The sequence below is a fragment of the Myotis lucifugus genome, unplaced genomic scaffold, assembly GCF_000147115.1.
Source record: "Myotis lucifugus unplaced genomic scaffold, Myoluc2.0 scaffold_105, whole genome shotgun sequence".
NCBI lineage: Eukaryota > Metazoa > Chordata > Mammalia > Chiroptera > Vespertilionidae > Myotis > Myotis lucifugus.
Genome location: NW_005871153.1, coordinates 2,338,863 through 2,366,747, shown reverse-complemented (window position 1 = coordinate 2,366,747; position 27,885 = coordinate 2,338,863). Strand labels below are relative to the sequence as shown.

Genomic DNA, 27,885 nt, shown 5'->3' with positions numbered 1-27,885 from the left:
GGTTTGTTTGGACATCTTCAGACATAGAAATAGTCTCTCCGCGTGCCTATTAAATAAGACCCCAGTAAAGCCATATTTGACCATTGATTCCAAATTCCGACCTCTGAGCCCAGCTCAGCATTACCCTGTCTCCTCCAGGACACCTGAGAAGACGTGGGACTGGTAAGCAGTAAGTCATGTGACTTTACTTTTCTGATTGATGATCTCTGGGATTTAGTTAACAAGTCTCCCTTCCTCATAGTCTTACCAACTTGACTAAGAATAAAGGATAGAAATTTGGAGATCACAGCATGCACTTCCTGTGAGCCCTGCTTTTGCCAAATCAGTGAATAAAGGGAAAGGATACTTATTTCAAATCGATCAGGTATAACAAAATATCTAGCACAGCCATGCCCTTGTCTGATTTCATGATGTCACTCTACTAAGCCATGGGAACCAGTTTGGTGGTTGTTTAAACAGCTGAAAGCCTCCCTACCAGTGACAAAGTAAATTCTAAGACACCCTTAAAGAACAGTCACGTTAAGCCAATCAGAATGCTGCGTACCATAGAGGAATAAATTCAGTTGTCAAGAACACAGCTACCAAACAAATGTTACCTATTTCTGATATTACAAAGAAACAAGAAGGAATTAAAAGCCAGCCTCTGAGCAACCGAAAGAGCTATCACAAGATAAAGCCCTAACTTTTCAGAGTCACCTTTGTATCCTCTCTAAAAGCCGCTTTACTCTTAGATTGTTCTGAAGCTCAAGCAATTTAGAAGCACCAAACAAGAATCAAGAACTTGAGCAGGTAGTGCAATACCAGCAGCATAAAGTGAAACCTGACAGGAAAGAAGACACATTGCAATAAAATAATCAAAAGAACCCACAGAATTAGAGGGATCACTGGCTCTTCAGCATTGATGCAAATGATTCTATATCCCATCACAGAGCCTAGCTCAGCCATGGTCTCACTGGATAGCATATAATTGATATTAGTCATAACCCTTAATCATTAGTATATCCTGCATGAAACAACAAGGAAACTCATTTAAAAATGTTTTCAATTATCCACAATTTAAAGGAATGTCTAAAGAAATCAAGCTGTGTATTAATTTCCTACAGGATTTGGAGGGCTGAGGCTTTATTCATCATGTATGATTTTTACTTACACCATACACATTTTGAATGATGGAGAAAACATAGCACGTCTACAATCTCTAATAAATAAGAGATAAAATGGCAATTAACCCAACTTTGAAAATGCAGGAGCTGTGAACTCCATAGAGATCATGTCTTCCACTGCACAACCCAGGCCCTGGCACCCAGGAAACTTGGATAGTTGTTGGATGGGTGGCTGGACGATGGAAAAACAATAGAACTTTAGTTTGCAGACTTATGGCTAATGTCATTCCAGTCACAATTCAGTCTTTTGTTTGTGAGAGTCTCACAACAGAGAAAACCCTTAGTTATGATTTCCCCCCATCACTACCAGAACCTTCTAGACCAGCAAAGTGATTGAATATCTGTATGAAGGAGCTTCCTGGGAGCTTTTTAATGGGAGGGCCATGCAATGGTCCAGGTACCTGTTTGCTCTTCAGGAATCATTTTCTGAAATGGTCACTTTTTAACCTGAGAATTTCCAAGGCTTCTTTTTTGCATCTTTCCAAAGTTACAATTAAGTGCTATCTAACAGAGAACATACTCCTCTCATTTCTAGTGCATAGCTCAGGTTGTCCGCCTATGCTTCAGAAAGGGAGAGAGGAAGGGAGGGAGATGGGGGGGGGGCAGAAGGATTGTGACTGACACTGCCTGGATAAGCCAATTAGCTGAGTCACTAGGAAATTAGTACCTAGACCAGGGGTGATATGGTATTGATCCTTTTAAATGGTGTCACTTTGAAAAATTACCACCAAGATTAGGGGTGTGTGTGTGTGTGTGTGTGTGTGTGTGTAATTCTCAGGGACCTTCATCTATATAGGTACTGAATGGAGAAATTCACAAGTACCAAAATTTCTATACAGAAGAACAATTCAATATGTAGAATTTAATACGTACAAGTAGTGGTTTTAACACAAATTGGAGGTTCAAATGGAATGATATCTTGTTTTTACCCTCCAGTCTTTCGCCCTCCATCTCTTTTCTATAGAACTGAATATAAAGGTCATGAAACTTACCTAAGCAAGGACTAGACCGAGTTCTATTGTGGACTGCTAAGCATTCCAGGAGCACTCAGATACCATAGTATATTCCATAAATAGATCTCCAAACAGGTGTGGGTGTGTTAATGCAGTCTCCCCACTTTGAATAACCTACAACTTGTGATTTAGGAAAATTATTTATTTGGTTTGCCTTGATTATTAGAATTTCATCTTTGGTGAGGACAGTTGTTTGTTAAAAATATTCATCCCCTTCAGTTAAGTGTGAACTTTACTTTTTCCTTTTCAGTTATTTGGAGACAGGGTGTGAGTATGAGCAAGAACATCTTTATAAAACTCTGCCGTCAGGCTCACAGGGTCTCCTTCACTGTCAGGCACAGCCATCTCCAAGTGCAGATACAGGCACTGAGACCCAGAAGAGCCAGGGACTTGCCTAGGGTGTGACACCCCCCGCCCTTAAAGGTCAGGCAGAGATCCCAGTCGTCTGCTCTCCCGCATCCCCACTCCACAGACTACCACCAGGACTGCCAAATCTGGTTGGTTGGTTTCGTACCTAGCCCACTTTCATGTGGATCCCCACATTTGAGAAACACTTCAGCTCATTTCTTCCATAGGTATGTCATCCAGGTCCCGCATCCTCCCATCAATTGTCTGAAATAAGTCAGTCTTCAGCAAGACTTGGAAAAGCAAGTTGAGGAACCAACTGCCAGGGCTGGATAGGCCTCTGCACACTCCCTCCCTCAGGCCTGGCAGTCACAGGCTCATGGCCGCGGGAGCCAGGGCCAGAGCCACGTGGGACTGAAGTGGGAGCACTGGCCAGGCCAGGGTCAGCCTGATAGGGTAGCAGGTGGCCAGGGTCAGCCAGGAGCAGAGGGTGGCGTGCAGCAAATGGTGAAGACAAGGTGGAGGAAGTGATGGGAAAGGCCACGGCCACATTTTTGTCATTTTCCCGGAGTTCCTTCGTGGGCCAGCACTATGCTGGTTTGGAGTGGAGCTGGTACAGTGATGAGTGAAACCCAGTCTCTGCCCTCTGAGCTCCAGGAGTCAGCGAGGCACCTGTGATAGGGTGGAGGTGAGCACAAATGCACCTCAAAGGAGCAAAGAAATAGCTTCCATTGGACTAATAGGAAAGGCTTCACAGAGGGGTGGAATTTAAATAAGAGGGTATTATAGCTAGAGTTGGCCCCTTCAGGGGGGGAAAGGTAGAGCGAAGCCCTCCAAGGGAGGAGAGTGGGGCCTGTAGCAGGGAGGCTGGGAGGGGCAATGGGAGGAGTCCTTGCGGGGAGGTTGGCTGTCACACCCCCAGTTAGACCGTCTTGTCACATCTGTGTCTGTGAGATTGAGGCAGGGGAAAGGAGAGGTGGTGAGGGGAGGTAGTGAGAAGTAGTGAGGATTAGAAATGGTGGTCCGCGGTGGGGGGGGGGGGTCACAAAGAAAGTGGGGAGAGACAGTGAGTGGGATAAAATACCTAAATAAGGAAAAGTGAGAGGGAGAGAGAAATGGGAAGATAAGGGGAAAAGGAGAGATGAGGAGGGAGAAGAGTGAGAGGAGAGGGAGGCAGTAATGGGTGGAGGAGATAGATAGATAGATAGATAGATAGATAGATAGATAGATAGATAGATAGATAGATGATAGATAGATAGATAGATAGATAGATAGATAGATAGATAGGAGGGAGGGAGGGAAGGAGGGGAGGCAGTATTTAGGGGAAGAGGGAGAGAAATGGCTAAAGACCTAGCCCTCCCTGGGGCTAACATCCTGTTGCAGGCGCAAGAATCAGCAAGGGGCTTTTCAGACATTTTTGGCGTGAACCAAAGAAAATGATTATACATTATGTGCTGATATATATGGTAGGGAATTATGTTTTCAACATAACATCCTCACTATGTGTGATGCATGCTGATGTTTTAGGTTGGGTTCCCGTTTTTCCCTCCTCCTCCTCTTCCTCCTTTGTGCTGATTTACACCCAATATATTGATTTGACAACCCCTTGAAACACAGTGGGTCCATCTGCAGTCACAGGCGAGGCGCTGGCTCCACCAGGTGCTGAGACAAAGGACGTGCAGCCCAGGCAGGTCTGCAGGCCTGCATGCCGCTGCTGCTGCTCCCTGCCTCTCCCACCCCTTCCCAGCACACACTCCCCTGGCTAAAATATGCACACGCTATGTTTCTGTACTTCTCCTCCCCTCTGGATGCCTTTGGTATTAGTTTTATCCCGTTTACAGAAAATCATAAATAACAGAACATAAAAGCCTGGGGAAAAGCCTTTCAAGATCATCTAGTTCTTCTCTACGCCCTTGTTTTATAGAGACTGGAGCTTATGAAGTTTGTCTGTGACCTTCCCAAACCAATCAGCAGCACAGCCAAAGAATTCAGTCTGTATAACTCCCTGTTACATCACATGGTCGTTTTCTGAAAATCCAGATGCCAAGGAGAGAGGAAAGGGAACACCTGCTGTGATGTTTCGTGGCCCTAAACCCACACTTGAGGGTTAACTGCAGGCCGTGCACAGCCCATCAGAAAGGCTTTGTAAAAATTGGGCTGTGGTTTCATTGTTTGATTTTTCCGTATCTGTCAGCATTGGTATTGGTTATGGATATTGGGGAATACCCAGGGCAAGACAAAGTCTAGACATAGATTTGGACGTGTCAGAGTCATGCTGATATTAGTTGTACACGTTAACTGCTTAGCATCCATGCCTGGTGGCTAAATAGCACATTAATGGGTACATATAACATTTAATGTGAGGTTCATTTTTATATCTTATTTTAACATTAAACTTGTTACATGTCTATGCAAATAGCTCTGGATTCATGTGATCACACAAGTAAAAACAAAATTAGGAAATATTAGCAAAACCTGTTCAACAGGGAGCAGTGCAGCCTGGTAAGCTGCTGCTCCAGGTTGGAGGCTGAGGGTGGGGATGTGGTGAGCAGGAGTCCAGCCCTGCACACCTTTCCCTTCATCCCGAACCCAGGCTGAGCCTCCTGTGTGCAGTGAAGGGCAGAGCCGGGTGATGCTTCTGGCTCGGCCTGAGTGACCAGACTGTGCTGTGGCTCTTCCGTGAACAGCCCAACACCTCCATTCATTTAGTAGCTGCGCCAGGATGCTAACCAGCTGTCCCAGCCCCTGCTACCTAGAGCTTCGTATAGCTGGGCTCTGAATCTTCTTGGTCACTGAGGGGTTTTTCAGAAATGACCTCTACCCCTCCTTGTGTGGAAGCAGTAACCCACCCCTGCTTTGAGAAGGAGGCAATGTCCTGTACTTCCTGCGAATAAGCCAGCCTGATACCTTTCTCCCTACCCGACCTCCAACGCTATGCATTCTCCCCATTGGTCTCTTCCCCCTGCTCCTCACCACCCCCTCCGTGCCACAGCCCAGCCTTCATTCCCCTTCTCATCACCTCCAGCATTCCAACAAGTACACATGCTTAAGAGCACGCGCATACACACGTGCACACACACACACGCATACATATGTGCACACACATGCATACACACACATACACAAAGTCATCAAATAAATTCATGCAGACTACATCCTTTAAGTGCAGGCTGCACCCTCAATGTCTAGGTCTGGCTGCTGGACCACGTGGGCCCCTCAGAGAGGGACACACTTTTCCAGAAGCACTGGGACTATAGGCCACATTTATCTTTGGAGAAAACAAAATCTACTCAGGGTACCTTTCAAATGTTGCTGTTTCCATAGTGCTTAATGATGAGCCTCAGAAAGCTTTCTACCAGTAAGTGTTAGCGCTTTCATCTCCCGGATTTTGTACAAAGCCAGAGGGAAGCATCTTCCTCATGAAGCAACTGCATCATATATTGCATTGCAATAATTTAATAGAGAAATGACATTGCTTAGATCTTGACATTTCTTGCAAAAGTTTTATTCATTTCTGAAAGAACCACACATTCACACATACACTTAAACTACTTGCTTTGCTTATCCTCTCACGATTTGTTATGTATAATATTTGAAATGGTGAGGACCGAGATGTTGCTATAAAACAGATGAGGTGGAATATTCCATCGTTTATGAAGAGAGTTCTGACCTTCTGGGCTTTCATTTAAACTTATCATGTCTATTTGAAGCAGGTGGAATGATATTGATCAGACTTACATAATCTGTCATCTTCATAAGCTTCAAATTAAAAAGCAAAATAGAGTTTAATACCGCCACTTGCTTTCAACAAGTACCTTGAGATTGTAGTGACTATCTTACTCAAAGTTGTGAATTCATATGCGCAGCACAAGAGAGTTTCTTTAATTCTTAACTTTTTCATTCAAAATGTGGTGTCAGTGTGGGACCCGCCAAGTGGAAGCACACTGGAACCTCCCAGCAGTCACCTTCACGTGCTGGTCTGTGGACCGGATGAGTAGGATTGCCCAGCGAGCTTCCTAAGCAATGCAGGCACTCAGCTCCTCTCCCCAGGTGCCCAGCAGGCGTGGGGACCACGAATGAGGGTTTTCCAAGAGTTCCTTCAGCCAGAGTCAGATAGTCCCTTCGAAAGTGTTCACTCACAAAGATGTCTGGGAAGCGCTGCACATTAATCCCTGCAGAGACTGACAGTGTACCTGATCGGATTGTAGGATTTTGGAAGTAAGTCCTGCAGTAAAGAAACCAGCCTACCCCAGCATTTCCCGAATTTAAATGTGTGACCTTGGAATTTAATTTTTGCATTCATTTCCCATGCTGAAATGATATGTGACTTTGGAATCCAATTCTTGCACTAACACCCAATCAAGATTTTCCAAGGATATGGCTTATGGGAAGGTAATCTGCTATAGATTTTTTTTAACAAGGGCTTATGTCTTTATGAGTTGGGGAGAGTGTGAGATACATATGTTTCCCAAAGAGAGTGTGATTCTATTAAGACTGGAAAGTACTTATCCTGAGAACTAATGTTTATTTAGGGCCTACTGGGTGCCAGGCATTGTGTCAGGTTCTTTAACTATGTGGATTTGTTAAATTCTCACAACAACCCCCATGAAGGTGTTATTTTCAAGATGAGAAAATGAATCTTAGGAAGACCCCTCACAACTTTGACTAAGCGTGAACTCTGGCTTCTTACCTGGTGCTTGGTTGTGGGAGGAAAGGGAGACATGGGGTCAGTAGAAGGGTGGACTGGTGGTGGTTGCTGTTAAAACCTTCATTTTACAGAAAGATATTAATTATAGAAACAATATTCTATGCATTTAATTCATTTTAGAGTGCTTTTATTTTTAAGGATTTTCAAACTGCACCCTTCCTTGTGATAGCTGCTATCACAAAAATTACTAGAACTTTTAATAAAATTGCTAGCACTGTTTTCAGCATCAATTATCAATTCTGTGGTTATAATTACCACTGTTTAATATTAACTATAAATAGCCAGGCCACTAGTTTATTTTGGGTATCCTTGCAACTCCTAAGACAAAAAATATATACAGATGATATATTACAGAATTGTATACTTGAAACTTATATAATCTTATTAACCAATGTCACCCCAATAAATTTTTAAAAAATAGAAAACAAATCAACAAAAAATGAGAGCCAAAAAGAAACCCGCTCAATCCAGAGACCACACCCCAAATTAGTAACTGCCGTGCTTATGAGGCGGGGCCAGGAGGACGGGTGGTCTGTTTTTTTATCATGGACATCCATGACTTATAAAAATTGAATTTAAAATTATAAAAAATAAAAATAGAGCAAAAATATAACTTTATACCCTGTGTGGCATGCCACGATCCAGGTGGTTGTACCATTTATTTGATCGCCTTTGGAGGAGAAGGGCCCATACACCATGAGAAGCAGAGTTTAGGGGCCTGGAGTGAGGTCCTGAGAGAGCCCAGGCGGAGGTTTCCCGAGAGCATTATCCAAGTGCAGGGCCTCCTCTTATTTTTTAATACAAACTGGTTATCGTGGAAGAAGGCCAATAATTAGAAAGAAGTTGTGTAGGATTAAAAAGTTTTCCACTTTACCTCTGGGATTACAGATGATATTAATTTGTTCTTTTTTATATTTATATCTATGTTTTAAATATTACAAATTTTCAGGTGACTTGTATAAAAATAGGCTTGAATAGGCTTGTAGTTGCTGTTAAAATAAAAGGCCCAAAACAAATACAATATTTCATTACTTTCAGCCTGAGAAGTATAAACCCCTAAGGTAAACTTTATTATTTTAAGTAGCACTAATTAATCAGTTAATGTACATTTTAATGAAATGAGTTCCAACATATTTAAAACTACGTTTGACCACGTTATCACTTAGTGGAGAGGCCATGTGTAAATAACAGAGGGTTTACGAGGTTGTGTTGGCCTCAGCACAGTCCTCTGGGGTGGAGCGGGGGTCGGCAGTACAGAGATGTCTGACTCAGCCTTTCTCTCCCCTCACAGCATCTTCCTCAAAGAGCTGGAGAAGTACGAGCAGCTGCCTGAGGATGTGGGACACTGCTTTGTTACCTGGGTAACTGGCCTGAAATCCTGTTCTCCCATCCCCCATGCTTCCCAGGAGTGAAGATGACGCCAGATGGCATCGCTGTTCGGTGCCTGGCCTGAGAATGTATCACTGACATTCTAACAGAGGACCAGGGACTGTAGAAAAGGGCCATGAGTAGATCTGAGAGAAGCAGTCCCTCCCTGAGGAGCAGAGCCCTCCTTGGGAAAAGTCCTTAGACATCGTGTCCAGGTGCCGTGCTAAGTTTTCTGGCACTTTCTAAAATTAAGGTATCAGAAGATGGGAACAAGACCACCACCCCTGATAGAGGACTACTCTGGCTCCATCTACTATTTTTGTTTTGTTTGTTTGTTTTTTAACTGGATGAGGATTAGGGAATCAGACCATTAGGAATACATCAAGCCACCAAGCCATTGGGTACATTTTCTTCCTAATAGAGAAGAACACACTCTTTGGGTATCCATCCCAGTTCTGACCTGCAAGATGAGTGTCAAGTCATTCTCTTTCAAGGTGCTATTGTCATGGGCCAAGTCAATGGGCTGAATGTGCCAGTTCTAATTACATGAGTGGAAACAGTAGTCTCCATTAGCATCTCCACATCACATTCGTTTCAACTAAGGTTTGTGATATGAATGCAAAGATCTCCCGAGAAGGTCACAAAGGACATTATGTGCCACCAAACATGGAAATTCTTCCCAAAGGTCAGGAGTTCTAATATGTAATAATTGTTGTCTAATTATAACTTCTGCTCAAAATAGGTGAATTATTTTTCAAAATAGCTTCATGCTTCAAGAGTTAGGGAATAGGCAGGGCTTTGGTTATGTTTTATGTTTTACAGATGGATACATTTCAAATGAGCTGGGAGATCAACTAGTCCCCTGACATAATATCACAGTCAGTTCCACAGTTCAAGTCTTGAGTTATTTTCTTTTCATGAAGCCTTCATGTTTGTTTCCTGGCATGCTCTCATTTCTTAAGGAAGTCTCAGACTGCTGTGTTATTTTGTTCTATTACATTTTCTACCTCTTAACTACATGAGCCCAAGCATGCTTCACATTAATGCTCATAAGCAATTTATGATTCCTTGCACAGCCAATGTAGAGAAGACAGCAAGATTGACCAGTAAATGAAGGGATTTTTAAATCTTGTTTCACACAATTTGTGGATTGGCCTTACAATCAACCATAAATATGATTCCGCATCATCTCTTAGGGATGATGAATGTCTTCCAGGTAGTATATTAACCCCAAAACCAGTTTCAGAAATCCTTTGGTGATTGTATAAAACAGGCACATCTTGCCAAGAATTATCCCAAGGTGACTTTAAGTCCTATAATCTTACCTATGAGTGTAGTGCAGGAGTAAATGGTAGAAGAGTTATTTATAATGCATTGAAAGGCTATGACCAGGAAGCCTGAAGTCAGCGTTCCTAGGCTCTACCACTTTTGAACAGTTTTCACTTCTGTAAAATGGGGATGATGATAATGCAACTCATTGCATAGGGTTCTCATGCATGAGGATCAAATGAAACCTGCTACAGGTATAACGCATATCTAGGCTGCTTTCTCAAAGAGGACACCCCAAAGGTTCTGTAGGCACCAAGATGGCAGCATTTCACAAACAGGAAAGTATTTGGTGGCCAAAATACACATACCTTTCCCAGTGGAAAGGGTGGGTAGCATTAACCCAGAGGGTCCTGAGAGAAATAAGAAATGAATTTTCACCAAGCCATAAGGTTCTTGACCTGAAGTAACAACCTGGTTAGGACTCATTGTTCAGACCTTGGCCCAGAGGGTCCCCCTGCTTCCCCTTCCCCCATCATTGCTTCTGAGAAGTTGGGGATGGCCACATAGTCACTTGACACCCCCTGCAAACCACCCCCCATGGAGACCCTTGAAGTACAAGCAGATCTAACTCTGAAATCAGACTTCATTTTCATGCCTTGATTTTTGCTTTCCAAGCTAATGCTGTCATTATTCAAGATGGGAAGCACAATTGTAGGTAATCCCCAAAAGGGGATAATCTCTAAGTAAATGCTGTCCAACTGCAGAATACGTTATGATATGTGAATTGGTTTTTGCTTATTCTTTCCAGCACTGACTAGTATTAAAATGAGCTTACTTTCAGTGAGCTTTCTCCTGCTGTTAGGAAAAAAGCATCCAAAAGTTTGGGGAGCATGGACCAGATAAGCCCAGAACATTGGCCACAGATAATCCTGTGGCACACCGTATCTGTTTACACAGCCCCTGCTGGACCCTTTAGACACAGTCAACAGAAGGGAGAATGGATGCTTACCTGTTCTTGTCTTTGTTCTTTTTAGGCAGACAAATTTCAGATGTATGTCACCTACTGTAAAAACAAACCTGATTCCAACCAGCTGATCCTGGAGCATGCAGGCACCTTCTTTGACGTAAGCTATGATTTTCCATTCTTGAGCCATTGAGGCAGGTGGAAATGCTTCATTACCTTGGGATAATAGGTTACTCACTTTGTTCCTCGCTTTTCTTTACTGGCCATCCCAAACCTCTATCTCCTAGATAAAGCATGGATCAGTGTTTGTCTTTTGTTTAACCCCATTCCAGCCCAAGCGCTATGATTTTGAACAAGCCTGGCTTGTGGCTGAGCAGAGCTCCCACTGTAGAAGCGCACTGACCACCAGGGGGCAGCTCCTGCATTAAGCGTCTGCCCCTTGGTGGTCAGTGTGCGTCATAGAGACTGGTTCCCGGTCGTTCCACTGTTACAGTCACTTCTCCTTCACATACAGCTCTCTCACATGGAGGGGTCTCAACGTACGGTCCCCAGACCTGCCACATCATCATCACCTAAGAGCTTGTTAGACATGCATAGTTTGGACTCCCCCTCCACATCTATTGAGTCAGAATCTCCAGGGCTAGAGCCCGACCATCTGAGTTTTAGGTCACCCTCCAGGTGACTTTGGTGCCCACTCAAGTTTGAGAATCCCTACTCTAATGCAACTGTTTCAGTCTTGGCTACACATAGAGTCACCTGGGGAGCTTTGAACAATAGTGATTCGGGGTCCCACCTCTGAGGTTCTGTGAGGATTGGCCTGGGTCTGAGCTGGGCATTGAGAGTTTTTAAAGTGGCCGGGGGAGAGTAATGTGCAGCTAAGGTCGAGCACATGTGTGGAATAGAAGCCAGGAGAAGGATCAGAGCTGACGGGTCTCCTCAAATCCTTTGGTTTTTTAATGAGGAGCCAGTCCTGTTGGTGAATCATGGCACAAGTCTGTGTAGTCTTGGGCCTCAGAAAGTGACCTAAAATGAACAGAGCCAAGTGGGTCACTACAGGATGCAAGGGAAGAGCAAGAGGGAGAGAAGAAATGAAGAGGAAAAGGAAGTTCAGTAAGAGGGAGACTGTAGCAGTGATGGCCATTCTGATAGTCATATCAGAAGTGACAAAAACTTGAAATTCAGAATGTTTTATCATCTAACTAGAGGCCTGGTGCACGAAAATTCATGCACTAGGGGGGATCCCTCAACCCAGCCTGCGCCCTCTCGCAACCTGGGAGCCCTTGGGGGATGTCCACCTGCCAGCTTAGGCCCGCTCCCCAGGGGCTCAGGCCTAATCTGGCAGTCAGACATCCCTCTGGCAGCCCGGGAGCCCTCAGGGGATGTCTGACTGCAGAGGCGGGAGAGGCTCCCACCACCACTGCTGCACTCGCAGCTGTCAGTCCGGCTTGTGGCTGAGCAGAGCTCCCACTGTAGAAGCGCACTGACCACCAGGGGGCAGCTCCTGCGTTAAGCATCTGCCCCCTGGTGGTCAGTGTGCGTCATAGAGACTGGTTCCCGGTCGTTCCACTGTTACGGTCAATTTGCATATTGCCCTTTTATTACATAGGATCAGTCTGTCTTTCTGTCTACCTGTTTTCCTTCCTTCCATAAATATCTGAATGTCTACTGTATCCCAGGTAGTGTGCTGGGCCCCCTAGGGGATACAGACATGTAACTACAGTTCCCATACTCAAGTTTACAGAATAAACCTTCTCTGAGCATCTTTCTAGCCCTACACTGCCATAACAGAAATGATTCCACAAGTATTTATTGCTCAGTGGAGGAATGACACTTGAGTGGGAGAAAGCCAGACAAGAAAAAAAGCATATGTGCTGTTTTAATGGAGCGTTAACATGGAACTGGTTCTAAAGGTCCCAACTGGAATTCTGAGGTTAGATTTGATAAAACAGAAAATCCAAGCAAAGTGCTTCCCTAACTTGTTGTCAGAGTCTATGGAATGCTTTATGCCATTATCTTTGCTTAATAATGTGTTTTCCTTAAGATGTTTCTGGTGGACTGTTCATCAACAGTATCCAGAAGGGCCTTTTTGAAATTGTAAATGCACTGTGTCCTGTCTTCCACTTTGTGTTTTTCTGAACACACTCGCCCTGAGCTCTGAGCAGGCCGTAGACTGTTCTACTTTCTTACCTTTGCTCACGCTGCTTTCTCTGCCTAAAATGGACTGTGATCCCTCTTTGCACATAGGCATGCTCTGTGTGCACAACCACACAAAGTCACTGTTCAGAATTCTTCCTTTACTTTCAAGGTCACATGTTGCTTTCTGCAGGAATCCTTCCCTTCCTCTATGTGTACATGATATTTTGTGTCTCTCGTATTATATTTGTAACAATTTTCCTTTTGGCAGGTTAACCATGTGCCTTTCCATTACTCACACCTCCCCCAACTGTGAGCCCCTTGAGGTTAACTAATGGTTTGCCTGCTTCACTTTGTACACATCACAGAGTCTGGTGCTAAACTGTATTTTCCTTTAGTCCTACATTCCTCATATTCCTGTTTCTAGCCAGTTTCTGGACTTTGTCTAATAAGTCATTCCCCAAATCTTGTACCCTATCCTCCATTTCCCAGTTAGTTCCTAATTAGCCTCCACCTTAGCTGGGAAGGCCAATGGAAGCCAGAACTCCAGTCTGTGGGAGTTCCCAGAGCTGGTCCTGGAGGTGGGGAGGGAGAGCAGTAAACTCTCCTGATTGTTGCCAACACTTTCTGGAAAGCATCATTTTTGCAACTTTTTTCCCCAATCCATCAGAAGGGTTTCCCCAAGTTCCACAGGTAAGAACCATCTGCTTTAGGCCCTCATTCTATAAAAGAGATAAACCCTTAATAAAGGTGGTCTCTTAGCACCCATTATTGTAAAGAGAGCACAGAAAATTGAAGTCCTGGAAAGGCTCCCACATTCACATGATCCAGAATTTTCTACTCCAGATGTGAGGCAGCCCCTTCCTCGCTGCTCCACAGGCAGCCTTCCCAGAGCTGGGTGTCTTGTCAGAGAGGGAGGACTGTCAGGTACATTATTGCCCGTGCTGTCTGCCAAGGCCCCAGATTAACTCACAATGTTCATTTGCCCAAGGAGAGTCAGGCTGCCAGCTGTTTTGCCCATCATCCTTGAACAAGTCCTGCTATGACTACACACCTGTAGGGAAGAAGCAAATGAGTGAGCACATTGCTACTTTCTGGGGTAAATGGCAGGAAATGGAATAATTTATTTTTATCATTCCCTCTTCTTCAACCTCCTCCATGGCCACATAGCAAGCCCTAACTTTCAATGTTTCTTTTATTCCTCCTAACACTGTGTTTTCACTAATCTTAGCTATGGCAAGCCCCCATGTTACACACCTGGAGATATAGGTATAAATAGGCATAAACATATATCATGGCTTTAGTATACTCACAGATGTGTACAACCATCCCCACAGTCAGTGTTAGAATTTTTATATCACCCCCCTAGGCCTAAGCAACCAATGACCTGTTTATTCTCTCTTTAAACTTGCCTATTTGGATATTTCATAAAAGTGGGTCAGATAATATGTGTTCTGTTGTGACTGACTATTTTCACATGCCATGATGTTTTCAAGGTTCATCCATGTTGTAGCATGTCTTAGTACTTCATTCCTTTTTACGGCCGAGTAGTATTTCATTGTACAGATACACCACATTCCGTTTCTCCATTCATCAGTTGGTTGACATTTGGATTGTACCCTCCTTTTCCATATTAATAATACTGCTGTAAACATTGCATACAAGTTTTTGTGTGGACATGTGTTCTCATTTATCTTGGGTATATAGGGTGGGGCAAAAGTAGGTTGTTCATAGTAATAGTTGTCCATATGGAAAATAATACAATAATAAATAATAACACAAGGATAAACTCTGTGTTTTGAGTACTGACAACTGTAAGCCTACTTTTGCCCACCCTGTATACCGAGGCGTGGAATTGCTGGATCATGTGGTAACTTTATGTTTGCACTAAGGCTTGTGCAGTAAACTCAGTCTCCCTGTCTCTCTTTCCCAACCTCCACCCCCTGTGTTGCTCATAGGCTTCAATTACTCTTTCTGAAGCATTGCTTCCACCATAGTTTCCTTCCATGTAATGTCCACAGTACTTTACATTGAGAAGCTCACCATCAAATCCTAATGCTTTATTCTAGCTCAACATCATCAATGCCCTAAAAGCATCTTGCTTATCTAGCTGTATTTTTCACTTTTTCTAGAATCTAGGTGTGCACCCTCTGTACCGCTCAGGCATTGTCCTCTTGTCATCTAAATACATAACGCTTATTCCCTGTGCATGTGGCTTTATATATTTCCTGTTCGTTGAGTACCATTCCTCCAACTTCCCACTTCACCACCCCTCCCTGTCCTCTAAGCCCCAGTGAAGGCGTTTTCTGTGAAATCACTCCTGGGGGCAGGGCCTCCACTCTGGCCTCCCTGGCAGTAGCCAGTGAGAAGTCTTTCTGTCATCCTCGGTTGCTCTCTCTTTCATCTGTGTGTGTCTTATCAGCTAGCCGGCATAGAGGTTCTTCAGGGAAGGGACTAAAATTCACCCTTCTCTAATTTTCATAGCACCTAGACCTTGGGGAATAGATCCTTTTGGCGGTAGGAGAGAGAGGGGACTAACATGAGAACTAGAGGCATGAACAGCTGGGAGCCATGGTCACAGCCTGGGCATGAATGATGTGGGCATCTTGGCCAGGGAAGATCATCCTCCCCAGGGGTCAGGGATCACAGAGGGAAACGCTGGAAATGACCCCATGGTTTCCAGCTCAGCAGACCTGAAGAATGAGGGGCGTCCCTACCATTGATCAGAGTGAACAGGTTATAAGGAAAAGTGGTGATTCTAGGGTGGGATGTGTGAAATCTGAAGAGAGGGAGAATGGGAAGTGAGATCTGTCCTGTGCAGTTCTAAGAGGGAGACCGCAGGCCGACAAAGACTCGGGCGCCGTCAGAACAGAAACCGGAGCTCACTCTCTGCCTTCCCTTCATTCTCACCTTCCTTTCATCCCCCTCTCATGTCCTCCATTCTGAGTTTATTTCCTTCACTTCTACTTCTTCCCCTCTCCTTTACCCTTCCACCTGTTATTTACCTCATCACTTCCTCTACCTTTGTCTGTATTTCTTAAGTTCCGTTTGTTTCACAAATCTGCCTTCTTTCCCTAAAGTTTCTCCCCTTTTGCCATCTCTCCTCTTGGTTTCTATTTCTACATGCACCTTAATCTCTCATCCCCTTTCCCCATCAAAGAAGTTTCTCATAATTGCCTACCTTTTCTCCTTTCGCCTCTGTTATTACCCCACCTGCCTCCTGCCCAGAGCACACATGCACATGCCCCTCCGTGTCTGATGGTGCTCGTTTCCATCCTGTAGGAGATACAGCAGCGGCACGGTCTGGCCAACTCCATCTCTTCCTACCTGATCAAGCCCGTCCAGAGGATCACCAAGTACCAACTGCTCCTGAAGGTACCTCCCCTGCCCTCGGTGTCTCCCCCTACCCCCTGCCAGGCCCAGGGGGGTCCTGCTTTGTCAAGGATGGGAGAGCTTCCACCTGAAGGCCTTTCCTCTGCCCAGACCAGAACTTGAGCGATGAGCCCATGCTTGCATCGCTGGCTCCAGTCTGCATGTCCCATCCCTTCAAATTCCAGATGCTCATTCACTGGGGGAAAGAGGGGAACTGGGAGCAGGAACAGGGGTGACTGTTTTCCCACCTACCCACCACTGCATCACTTTGAGTGATTGCCACCCCAGCCACTGGCTGGTAGGTAAAGCCTCCCCTGTCCCTGCCTCCTGGGGCAGATTCCCCCTCGTGGCCCCTGCTTCCGACAGGATCAGGGGCCAGGGTCTTAGGGGCAGTGCCAGTCTGCGTGGGCATGGAGACCCGGGGCAGTACTTGCCATTGCCGTAATCTCTGGTTTGTCAGACTAAAGGTTTTTGAGGGAAAGTAGTTGATCAAAGAGTGCCTATTCAAACCACAATGACACTCGGTGTCTGTAGGATCCCATATATTCGAGGTTCTCCTGGAGCCAACCAAGAGATTAGGGTTTCCTCCAAAATCTTTTCTTTAAAAGTCAAATAAAATGATGTAAACTACTAAGTAGTTTGGGCTGCTGCTTCTCAGAGAAGGATGTGCTGACAATCTGAAAATATGACATTTCCCCACAAGAAAGTCCAAGAAATTGATATCATAGGCAGTTATATAATGGCTGTCTATCCGTATTCTTAAGATGTGTAAGTGCAGTTTTCCCTAAGTTTGAATATTTTGCCGGTTGTTCCTCAAATGCAAAGGATAGTGAGAGGGCATGTTATAAGTGGTATAGTTCCAGAGAAAATGTAATGAAAATCAGCTCATGTTTAGCAGTTCAGCTGCTGCTTGCAGAATCTCACATATTCTGGCTGCACTAGCCCTGAAAACCTGCCTAGTTTCCAATCTGGGTTTCTACTCATGTTAGAGAGTGTGCCCACCTGTCAGGTCTGTGGTCTCCCGGGCTCAGCACGTGTGGTTCCAGGATGAGCAGAGTGGGGGCAGCAGTGAGCCTGGGCCTTGGACCTCTCTTCCCGCTAGGGGCCAGGGCAGGGCCATGCACCGTCCTTCCCCTGCAGCCTCCTCCTCCAAACCTCCTTCCTGTCTCCAAGAAGAGACTATGGGCTGCTGCTCCCAGGCGCCCTAGTCATCCGACTCTGCAGAGATGACTTAGAGAATTACACTCGGCATCGTGCCCATGGCCTTTGCCGAGGACTAGTGTCAGAAATAGCAATGGGCAGGACATCTCGGCTGTTTGGGCAGAACTGCTGTTGAAGCTGTCCTCCTCTTTATGTTTTGGAGTTTCTAATATGAAGACCCAGAATTTCTCATAAGATCTCAGGGTGGGGCTTGCAAGGGGCGGGGCAGTTCTCTCCTGAAAGACTGGAGTGCTTTCTACCTTTAGGTTCTCTAGTCCTGTGACTGCCAGAGAGTTAGCGTTGAGTTCTGCGGTTACTCACGGTAGTTTCTCCTTAGCCCAGATTTCTGTGTGTAATTCTCCTCCCTTTTTCCTCTCCCACAGAATGGTTTTCCTTATGCCAAAAGGTTTTTTAAATTTATTTTTGTGTTGTTGTTGTTTTAAATTTAAGTATCCCCAAGCCTTTTCAGGAATTGGGGGTTGCGGGGGTTAACTCCCCCATCAACACTGACAGTGTCTTAAATCAGTTAAGATGCAGTTCTAAGAGAAAGACAGCTTTTCACCTCTCCCTTTTAAACCCATAAGGCTGAGGTTCCGGGGATTAATTCTGTGACAGGGAGGAAGTGGGGAATGGATGGCTGTCCTGTGTCTGGCTTTAGGCAGATGGAGGGTGGGCTCTGAGCTTTCATTCTGTCTTGAATGTTTTAGGAAGACATGACTGTGTACATAACTGAGACGGGAAAAAATAAAGTCATGGGAATTTGGTTGTGGAGAAGTGGTAGAGTTATTGGAAAAAACATTTAAGATAATTTTGGCCTCTTTTAAATGTGCTGGTAGCATAATGCCTGCCAAGTAAAAGAAAAATAGTTTGCTGAGCTTTTCCTATAAATAAATAACATGGGATTTATTTTCTCATTGAAGTCAGTTTTATTCCAAATAAATTGATATTTAATTATCAGTATCCTCTGGGGTTCCTCACTTTAGGTGTTACGTGAAAGTAAAAACTATATATCAGTTTGAATGTTCAATATTCTCTGTGCAAATCTGCTGCAACTGTCCTTTGGGGTGTAAATGAAATGTGGAGCCTTCTCCTTATCATAAACTATCGCCAGGATCTGAGTAGAACTTATTGGCTCTGCTGGGTGATTAGTAGGTTTGCCAAACTGCTTTGGGAGTTAAACTAATTGGTGTTTTCTGTTGTGAACTGAAGTATATTTCTTATTTCTCTCTTATGTTTCTGCCTAGAAGTTCCTTTTGATGATGTGTGAAAACAAGGGTGGGCGGGTTAGAATAAGGAAAGTGGTGGGGAGAGTCAGAGAAGTTCAGGTTGGGGGAAGAAAACCAACTTTGTGAACAATGATGCCATTATACTGAGTGGTACCAAGGACAGAGCTGAGAAGTGGTCCCTTCTACCTCCCAAACATGTGCTCTGGGCAGTTCACCTCTTCTGTGGGCACTCAAAGCTCCCTTCTTCATTTGGAATGTGTCCAAGATAACACAAAGGATTGGATTTTCATACCAGATGCTCACTAATTGGATATCTTACCAAGTGCACTTTGACCAGCAATAGACGGCATATATAACAGTGGTCCCATGAGATTATAATGGAGCTGAAAAAAATTCCCAACACCTAGCGATGTGTAGCCATCATAATGTGGTAGCACAACGCATTGTGCATGTGCTGTGGTGATGCTGGTGTGAACAAGCCTTCTGCACTGCCAGTCGTATAAAAGTACAGCACATACAGTTATGTACAGTACATAACACCTGGTAATGATAATAAATGACTCTTACTGGTTCGTGCATTTACTATTCTTTTATTATTTTAGAGTGTACTCTTTCTACTTCTAAAAAAAGTTTCCTGCAAAACAGTATCTGTTATCCTGGCAGCAGGTTCATATACATCATGTTTACCTCTTCTCTTGATTGCAGCATTTTCTCTTGTGCTTGGTTTAGTCTCATATCGTTTTATATAGTGACATGCTTCACAGGCTTGTAGCCTAGGAGCAATAGGCTAGCCCATCCAGGTTTCTGTAAGTGCACTCTTTGTTATTCACACAATGACAAAATCCCCTAATCATACATTTCTCTGAACGTATCCCCATAGTTAAGTGGTGCATGGTTGAAGTTCCAAGGATACAAATAATCTTAGGGCAGAGGTAAAAGAGAGAGAAGTCTGGGACTGCCAGCAGTTCCAAGTTCCTTCTGGCAGCGTCAGGATGTGCTGGGGCCTGGATCAACATACAAGGTTTCCAAATGATGTATTATATCACCTACCCTGAAGAGAGCCATTTTGGTCATGAAGTGTACCCACCTTTTACTTAAATAGTTGCATAGCTTACATGATACTTTCCAGGGAGCCATGCCCACAGAGCCCCAGATTCCAGGTATATTTACCATAAGATGTCCTGGATCAATAGGCCACACCTATTCTACTAAAGGCATTACAGAGCAAGTGTCATTCATTTATTTGCTAGAAAGTCTGTAGTTCACATGTTTACAAGGCTTGATCTGCTCAACTTCTTTCTTTCCTGAAAGTGCATCCCCACCCATCCACCCATCCCCTGCCTCCCCCCACCCTCAACTCCCCAAGGAGACAGTATGGAATGCAGATCTGTTGCTTAACTGTTTCCTTCCCAGGGTAAAAGTGAGCAAGATACAATAAGCCTGATAAGAAAAATCAAAGCCAGCATTTTTCTCATTTGGCCAAAATCATTGCAAATGGTCTTTATGATTCCTAGGATAGTTGGAAATTAGCTTTTCTCCATCAACCAAATACTCTATATCTTTTATAGATGGTAATGACCTAGTTTCCAGTGAGGAGGGAAGTCTCAGTGTGGTGGAGGACATGGAGGAGACAGGGTTGGCGTGGTGGATGCACGACTGGACTTGGATTTAAGAGACCTGGATTCAATCCCCTGCATTACTTTACCTCCAATGAATTCTGTAACCTGGAGAGAATCTCTATTCCCCTTAATCAGTTTCCTCATCTGACAATGAAAGGACTAGTACAGAATCCCATCTGTTGGCCTCAGGTTAGGAACTCCTGAGCCATAGGATCTAAAAATCTTTTATTACTCTGAAATGCCATAAACCTATGATGTCTGTAGCCCCAGATTGCTCCCAGCACGGTGGGAGTCAGCATTCAGGCAGTAGAGGTGTGTACACGCAAGTGCAGGTGACAAATGAATGCTGAGCGATCTTTGCATACCCTTGTCTTCTTTTCATGATTCCACAGGACTGCGCCTCTGTTCCTGTGCTTTGCAAGGGGCATTCTCTTCTCCAGGAGGGCAGTCAAGTGTCAGAGAACACCCTACCATTTGGGTTGAATTGAGTTAGTTTGGATGAGAGTGAGCTGAGGGAGCTCATTTGGGGGAAAATACTGTGGTTAAATTCTTTGGAGCTAATCCCATCCTACCTCACCGCACTTTCCTTATAGCTAGAGGGAGCCATTGTAGAGACTGACTCTGTGTGTAATTGCCTGAATGGGTTTGGTGCTGAGAGGGTGGGGAAGCTGGGGGAGATGGTTCTAATTGCGTTTGGACTTTCCCCCCAGGAACTTTTAACTTGCTGTGAAGAAGGGAAGGGGGAGCTCAAGGATGGCCTGGAGGTGATGCTCAGTGTCCCGAAGAAAGCCAATGACGCCATGCATGTCAGCATGCTGGAAGGTAGCTGTCCTCTCGGCCTCCGGGGGGAGCCCCTCCTTTCTTAAGACCAGAGAGCTTGTATCATGGGAGGGAAGAGGCATGAAGGCAGGCCAGGTGCAAGGCCGGAAGAGAGGAGGAATGGCAAGTTGTTGCCTAGGTCCTCGGGCGGTGTGCAAGGAGCTCCACGGGGTCCAGCTCAGCTAACATCTGCCTCCAGGTAGGACCAGCCTGAGCCATTTCAAGTATGTGGACGGCTTGCTGCCTGTGAGATAGTCTAGGACAGGCCATCACCTTTACTGCAGGCGGGCTACAGCCCTGACCCACAGCAGTCCTGTTCATCTCCATTCCCCTCAAGCACAGGTTCCTCATCTGACAATCCCATCTGCTGGCCCCAGGTTGCATTGCATTTGTCAGAAGAATAAGTAGAAATCCTGCAGGCATGAACACACACACACACACACACACACACACTGTCTTCAGCCCAATGCCCTTCTTTTTTTATTGTAGTAAAAGATACATAACCTAAGGTTTACCATTATAACCAATTTTAAGTGTACAGTTCAGTGACATTAAGTACATTCACATTGGTGTACAGCTACACTTACGCCGTTCCTAGCTGATGGAAAAAGCCCAGCCAGGTAAACCTGGTAGGACTTCACCAACATACATTCAGTCCCCTGGAACCATGTCTTGTCTTGGGATCCAGAAACCTGGCAGAGTGAGGCTCCAATAAAGTGCTCTTAACACCACAAAACAGATGGGCAGAGCAGCCAGATTGGGGCGGAAGTTCTTAGATGAGTTGACTCATCCCAGTCAGGGCTGGCAAACAGGTGTGGAGGGAGAAAGCATACTTTGTTGTATATATGTAAACCTGTGGGCTCCTTCTCCCCCATCACTTCCTCCCACCCCCCGCCATCTAAAACACTTGGTCTGGTCTCAATACTTCTAGGTCACCTTTAGCAAGGGAGCCCCATTTCTACATGCAAAGGAGCCCTGGATGCCTTCTCCAGACTAAGCACTAGCCATCTGAATATATTCCTATTGTCACAGTTTCTTCACCTCTTTCTTTTGTGTTTGCACCTCCCCCCATCCTGGGGTGTCCCCTTCTCCTCTAGCCTTTCCCCGACCTGTACTCTGGATCTAGCTACTCCAAGTATGGTCTGTGGACCAGCACCCGCAGCACCTGTGAGCTTATCTGAAGTGCAAATTCATGGGCTCCCCCCACACCTACTGAATCCCACCCTTTTGAGGGGTGAGCAGTGGACAGCAATCTGTGTTCTCACAAGCTGTCTGGGTGATCTGTATACACAGTAAAGTTTCAAAACCTCTGTTAAAGATTTAAAGTGGTATAAATGCAAATTTCTGAAGGATTATGCACCACCCTGTATAAGAGCAGTCAAAGGAATAGTCCTAGGAATGGACTAGGAGAACTAGAGCCACACCAAGTCAAGTGGAGTCAAGGGCACCCGATTGGGCAGAGCGTGTGCTTAGCCCCACTCTGAGCTCGAGGCGGAGCAGTGGGAGCTGTGGAGGCAGGAGCTGTGGATTCGCCCTTACAGGAGTTCCCTGGCGACAGCAGAGCTGTGGGAGGTTGCACAGGAGCTTTGCAGGAGATTCCCCGAATCCTGGTTACGTGAGGGAGAGCTGGTGCAGAGGGGGGTCTGATTACAGTCCTGAAGAGCTGTCTACTCACGTGCTCAGGTGTCTCGGGAACCAGCGAGAGAGAGAAAGCGCAGTGGAGCTGAGGGCTCACAGCCAGGGAAGCCTTTCTCCGTGAGGGTGGAGCATGGCACCCTGAACGTGGCGCTAGAGAAACTCTGCAGGGTGAAATGGGTGTTTTTCAGGGTTCGACGAGAACCTAGACGTGCAGGGGGAGCTGATCCTCCAGGACGCCTTCCAAGTGTGGGACCCCAAGTCTCTGATCCGGAAGGGGCGGGAGCGGCACTTGTTCCTCTTTGAGATCTCCTTGGTTTTTAGCAAGGAGATCAAAGACTCTTCAGGACACACGAAATATGTTTACAAGAACAAGCTACTGGTAGGTGGGGAACGACAAGGCTCCCTGTTGTCATAGAGCCCTGGGGCAGGAAGGGATCTCGAACCCTTGCTCATCTCTCCCCCGGCGCCACACCAGAGTCGTCCTGGACAAATGAAAGTGCCTCCTATTTGAAAAGCTCTCCCTCCGACTCCCACCTCTGCATTTTACAGTCCACGGTTCTTCTTCCTGTTGCTTTCATCGCCTCCCTCTTCACCTTCCCTCTCCGCTACCTGCTAATCAGGCGCAAGCCTGTAGGTCCTTTCTTTCCAGGTAGATGAACAAAACGCCCAGTCTATTTGAGTTTGATTGACAGAAGCCCCTTCCTCGGCCCTCTCCTTTTTGTTGCCTTTCCCACCCCAGCCCTGAGTTTCCCCACTGCCCTCCCCTCCCCGCCTCTCACAGGCATTTCCTGTCTATAGACCTCAGAGCTGGGTGTGACGGAGCACGTAGAGGGGGACCCCTGCAAATTCGCCTTGTGGTCTGGGCGCACCCCGTCCTCCGACAATAAAACCGTGCTGAAAGTGAGTACCGCCCTCTGCTGGGCTCAAGACCAGGGTTGGGGTGGGAGGGATGTGGGCCTCTTAAACCTACAGTGAGGCCAGCTGACCACAGGTCTGCCTGGAGAAGGGCAGCATCACATGGGGGTTGAGAAGCAAATTCTGTCCTGAAAGTAGACTCAACACCTCAAAGACGAGCGGTCTCCTAGTCCATGCACCCGTAGGAGTGTAGAGTGAAGAAGGCAGGGCGTGGCCTCCTGGGCTTCCTCAACAAGCCCACTAAGGATGTTCTGTCCTGTGTCCCCTTCAAGTGTCCAGGGCAACAGGTGACCCTTTGACAAAAGTCACCTTGATTTGCTCCACATTCATTTAACATTTTTTCCTGAGAACCTTGTCCATGTAAGGCAGCGGTTCTCAACCTGTGGGTCGCGACCCCTTTGGCGGTTGAACAACCCTTTCACAGGGGTTGCCTAAGACCATCCTGCATATCAGATATTTACATTATGATTCATAACAGTAGCAACATTACAGTTATGAAGTAGCAACGAAAATAATTTTTGGTTGGGTCACAACATGAGGAACTGTATTTAAAGGGCCAGAAGGTTGAGAACCACTGATGTAAGGTATTCTGCTCAGTGCTGTGCAGGGCAGTATGTGTAAGGCATGGGCCCTTCCTGGGAACATGCACTCTAGAAGCTCTAGTGAGTTGTAGAGCATGGGGACAATGCTGATCGAGAGGAATGATAAGAAAGGGCCTTCCCCCAGACGATGGCCATGAGTCATGTCAGCTCGGCAGGGCACGCGCCACAGGGCACTGAGTCAGGAGGGCTCGTGGAAATGTTGGTCTCACTGGGAAGAGGTGCTGCCTGTGGGCCCCCACCAGCCATGTGCTCACCTGGCAGTGCCCGTCGCTGAATTGCCAGCACAGCTGCTGCCTGTCGTGAGACAGAATGACCTGAACAAGTTCCACAGAGACAAATGGGATTCATGGGAGGGGGCGACGCCTCCAATGAGCAGGTTTCCAGGCTAAGAACCCAGGACCAACTTGCAGCCCCCACAGCCCGCGTGGCCATCCTGGGTGCTGAACGTCCTGAGCATTATCTGTTCCTGTTGGTTGTTAACCACTGCCTTCGGGTGCCCGCTTGCTGCCTCTCCCAGTGCTCCCAGACCTCCCGAGTCACTGAAGTGTTCATCCTTGGCCCAGGGGACCTCCAGGTACTGCCCCAGCCCCAGGGCAGATAGCAGTATTGGTCAACACCTTGCAGGTCATAAATACTTAGAAATCACCCTGCACCCGTCTCCATTGCGTCTTGAGGTCATGGCCCTGCTCTCGTTGGAGCAGCCCTGCTCTCGTTGGAGCAGCATGGCCCTGGGACTGAAGAGTCCTGAGAATAAAAGGAGAAATAAGCCCCTCAAACACTCGGTGTCAAACATAATGGATGTGGCCTGCAAGAGGAGGTCCTGCAGGAGGAGGGCTGCAAGAGGCGGGCTGAGCACTGCTTGGGCAGGACGGAGGGAGATGGGTGCTGACTCTCTCTCCCTGTGGCACTCCAGGCCTCCAACATAGAAACCAAGCAGGAGTGGATCAAGAACATACGGGAGGTGATTCAAGAAAGGATCATTCACCTGAAAGGAGCTTTAAAGGAGCCCATCCAGCTCCCCAAAACACCAGCCAAACTGAGGAACAATAGTAAGAGGTAACCAGCGTCTCCCCGCCTCCTAGTGCTCCCAGTCCTGCTTCCGGGGTGGGGGAGGGGTGAAGCTTTGCCTCCACAGGGGATGTGCTCTGCAGGGGGCTTCCTGCATGAACCCCAGGAGTTCTCCCTGAGATGAGTTAGCTCTCCTAAGCTTCTTGCCAGCCACTGGCAGTTCCCGTCAGCAGGCTGCGGTGAGCACTCTCATTTGGCAGATACTCTGCAAGGTGCTACAGGAAAATGAAAGCAAGTGTGAGATGAGCCATTCCATCCAGAACCATCTTACAGGCACGTCTCACACATGACAGAGAGACAAAGGAACTGTGGGAAGTGGGGACGGTACATGAGCACTGCAGTGGGGTGTTGGGAAGGCTTTGGGTGGGAGGTGGAGCTGGGCCATGAGTGGGGAGCTCTGGGCTTGTTGGACAGTAAAAGGGCTTTGTGTGCTGTAATGCAGGGGGTGGTATGATGGGGTTATCATTGCAGCTCTTACTGCCACACCCCCGGAGTCCTCACCTCTATTCATCTGAGAAGAGCAATGTGATTGGGCAGAAGATGACAGATGTTTTTGTACCTTTGTCTGTCTGAATCCCAGTTTCCCTTAGCCAGGGTGGGGAGCCTTTTCTTCTGCCAAAACCCATTTGGATATTTATAACATCATGCACAGGCCATACAAAATTATCAACTTAAAAATTAGCCTGCTATTTTTGGTCAAACATTTAATTAACTTACCCCTAATACCTTAGCAAGGCCAGACCAAATGATTACGGGAGCCTTATATGGCCCGCAGGCCAGATGTTCCCCACCCCCCTGCCTTAAACCAATGGGCGACTTCTTAAGTATTTCTTTCTCAAGTCCCCATGTGACATCACCTACAAGGACTCTTTTGGAGGGTGCTTCAAAAGAAAGTATACAAAAGCAGCAGCCCTGTAGGTTGCTTGGTGTAAAAGAAAGACCAAGATTTTTTTAAATTGAAAATTCTCTAAGTGTGGCCTGGAAGTTACTCTGAAAGAAAATAAAGAAAGGTTTCCTTCAAGCATCTGAGGGACTATAATTAAAAATCAATATATTAGGCCTAATATAGAAAGGTGAATAATTTGTGTTTTTGCCTCTCTGTATATAGCTAGTATAAAGTTACTCAAAGACTAATAGCAGAAATTTAATTAGTGTCATTTACTGTCCATAACCTAGGACAAGTGAAGTTAAAAAATAATAATAAAAATAAGCTTTATTTCAGAGTAATTTAAAATTGACTAATTGAAAGAAGTGAATATTCAAGAACTTAATTGTACCGGACAGGAAACTGTTCCTAAAACATTAACTAATTTTTTATTGATAGTTCATCTCATAGTAAAATTGCTTAACATGCAATGAAATCCAATACAGTCATATTTCTGAACAGAAAAATTAAAAGTTATCAAGACTGCATTGTAAAAATTTCCAAAAGCCTCCTAATATTTAAATTTTAAAAAAAGTATACAAGAACATCATGGGGGTGGGGGGGACAAAACAAAAGCAAGAGATCTGCTGGTGAGGATCACTGGCTTTCCTCTCCTCCCCTATTCATGAATGGAATAAATCCCAAAGATTTATTTGATGCTTTGGCGCCAACAAGGACACCCAGGCTGGAGCACCCCTGCCGGGCCTAGGGAATAGCAGCATTCATCCGGAGGGAGGTGGTAGCTGGAAGGAGGGTGTGACGAAGCTGAAGAGAGATATCTCCATGGAAAGCCCCTCGACCTGCATGGCCAGGACACGGCCACCTCGCTGTGCTGGAGGACAGATCAGGACTGTGGTGGGGGCAGGGTTATTTTGATTTCAGTTACCTTTGTCCAGAGTCCAGGTGAGGGATAGACTTAAACACTAGAGATAGGCCCTGCTGCAGGAAAGCCCTACTTTAATAAGAAGACAGAATGGAAATGGCCATAAAGAGCTGAATGTCCAGGACCATGGTGGGCAGGGCCATTCAGGTGAGATTGGCCAGGGGACTCCGTGAGAGAACCCCTCTTTCCTGCAGTAGGAGAGTGGGCATCTCTGGAACATGGGGTGGCATATCCTGGAAATGCCGTCCCCTGTTCCCTGTCCGTGTTCTGTGATGAGACCGGGAGAAACCTCAGCACACCCTGCAGAGAAGAGCCGGGCAATCTGTGATTTCATCAGCTTGTTTTCTGGGTGTGGGGACAGTTTATGGAGGAGCAGGTTGGCCTGGGAAATACTACCCACACTCCTGGATGGGCTCCCTCCCTCCCCCAGAGCTGGCTTCGTCTGGAGGGGCCAGCAGGCCTGCGATGGGCCGGAAAGTAGGAAGCAGAAAGCACAGCCAGCTAACTCTCCACAAGTGGTGGGCGCAGTGACCGAAAATCTACAACAGATGATCTGAAGGTCCTTTATTTTTTGTTTTGAAATGCATCCCATCATTTCTTTTTACAGCAGATTTTCCTTCCTATAAATGTGTGGCTTATGTTATTAAAAATAAGT

At 45.9% G+C, this 27,885-nt stretch overlaps 1 protein-coding gene across 1 annotated transcript in view; it reads left to right on the top strand.

Moving 5' to 3' along the window:
• LOC102442254 (kalirin RhoGEF kinase) overlaps positions 1-27,885 on the top strand; it is a 279,390-nt gene that overhangs the window by 216,344 nt on the left and 35,161 nt on the right. The window contains exons 26-32 of the mRNA XM_023757300.1: positions 8,521-8,590; positions 10,901-10,990; positions 16,246-16,338; positions 21,091-21,202; positions 23,026-23,216; positions 23,636-23,737; positions 25,268-25,410. Of these exons, the coding sequence (XP_023613068.1) occupies positions 8,521-8,590; positions 10,901-10,990; positions 16,246-16,338; positions 21,091-21,202; positions 23,026-23,216; positions 23,636-23,737; positions 25,268-25,410 (801 nt within the window). The remainder of the gene's footprint in view (positions 1-8,520; positions 8,591-10,900; positions 10,991-16,245; positions 16,339-21,090; positions 21,203-23,025; positions 23,217-23,635; positions 23,738-25,267; positions 25,411-27,885) is intronic.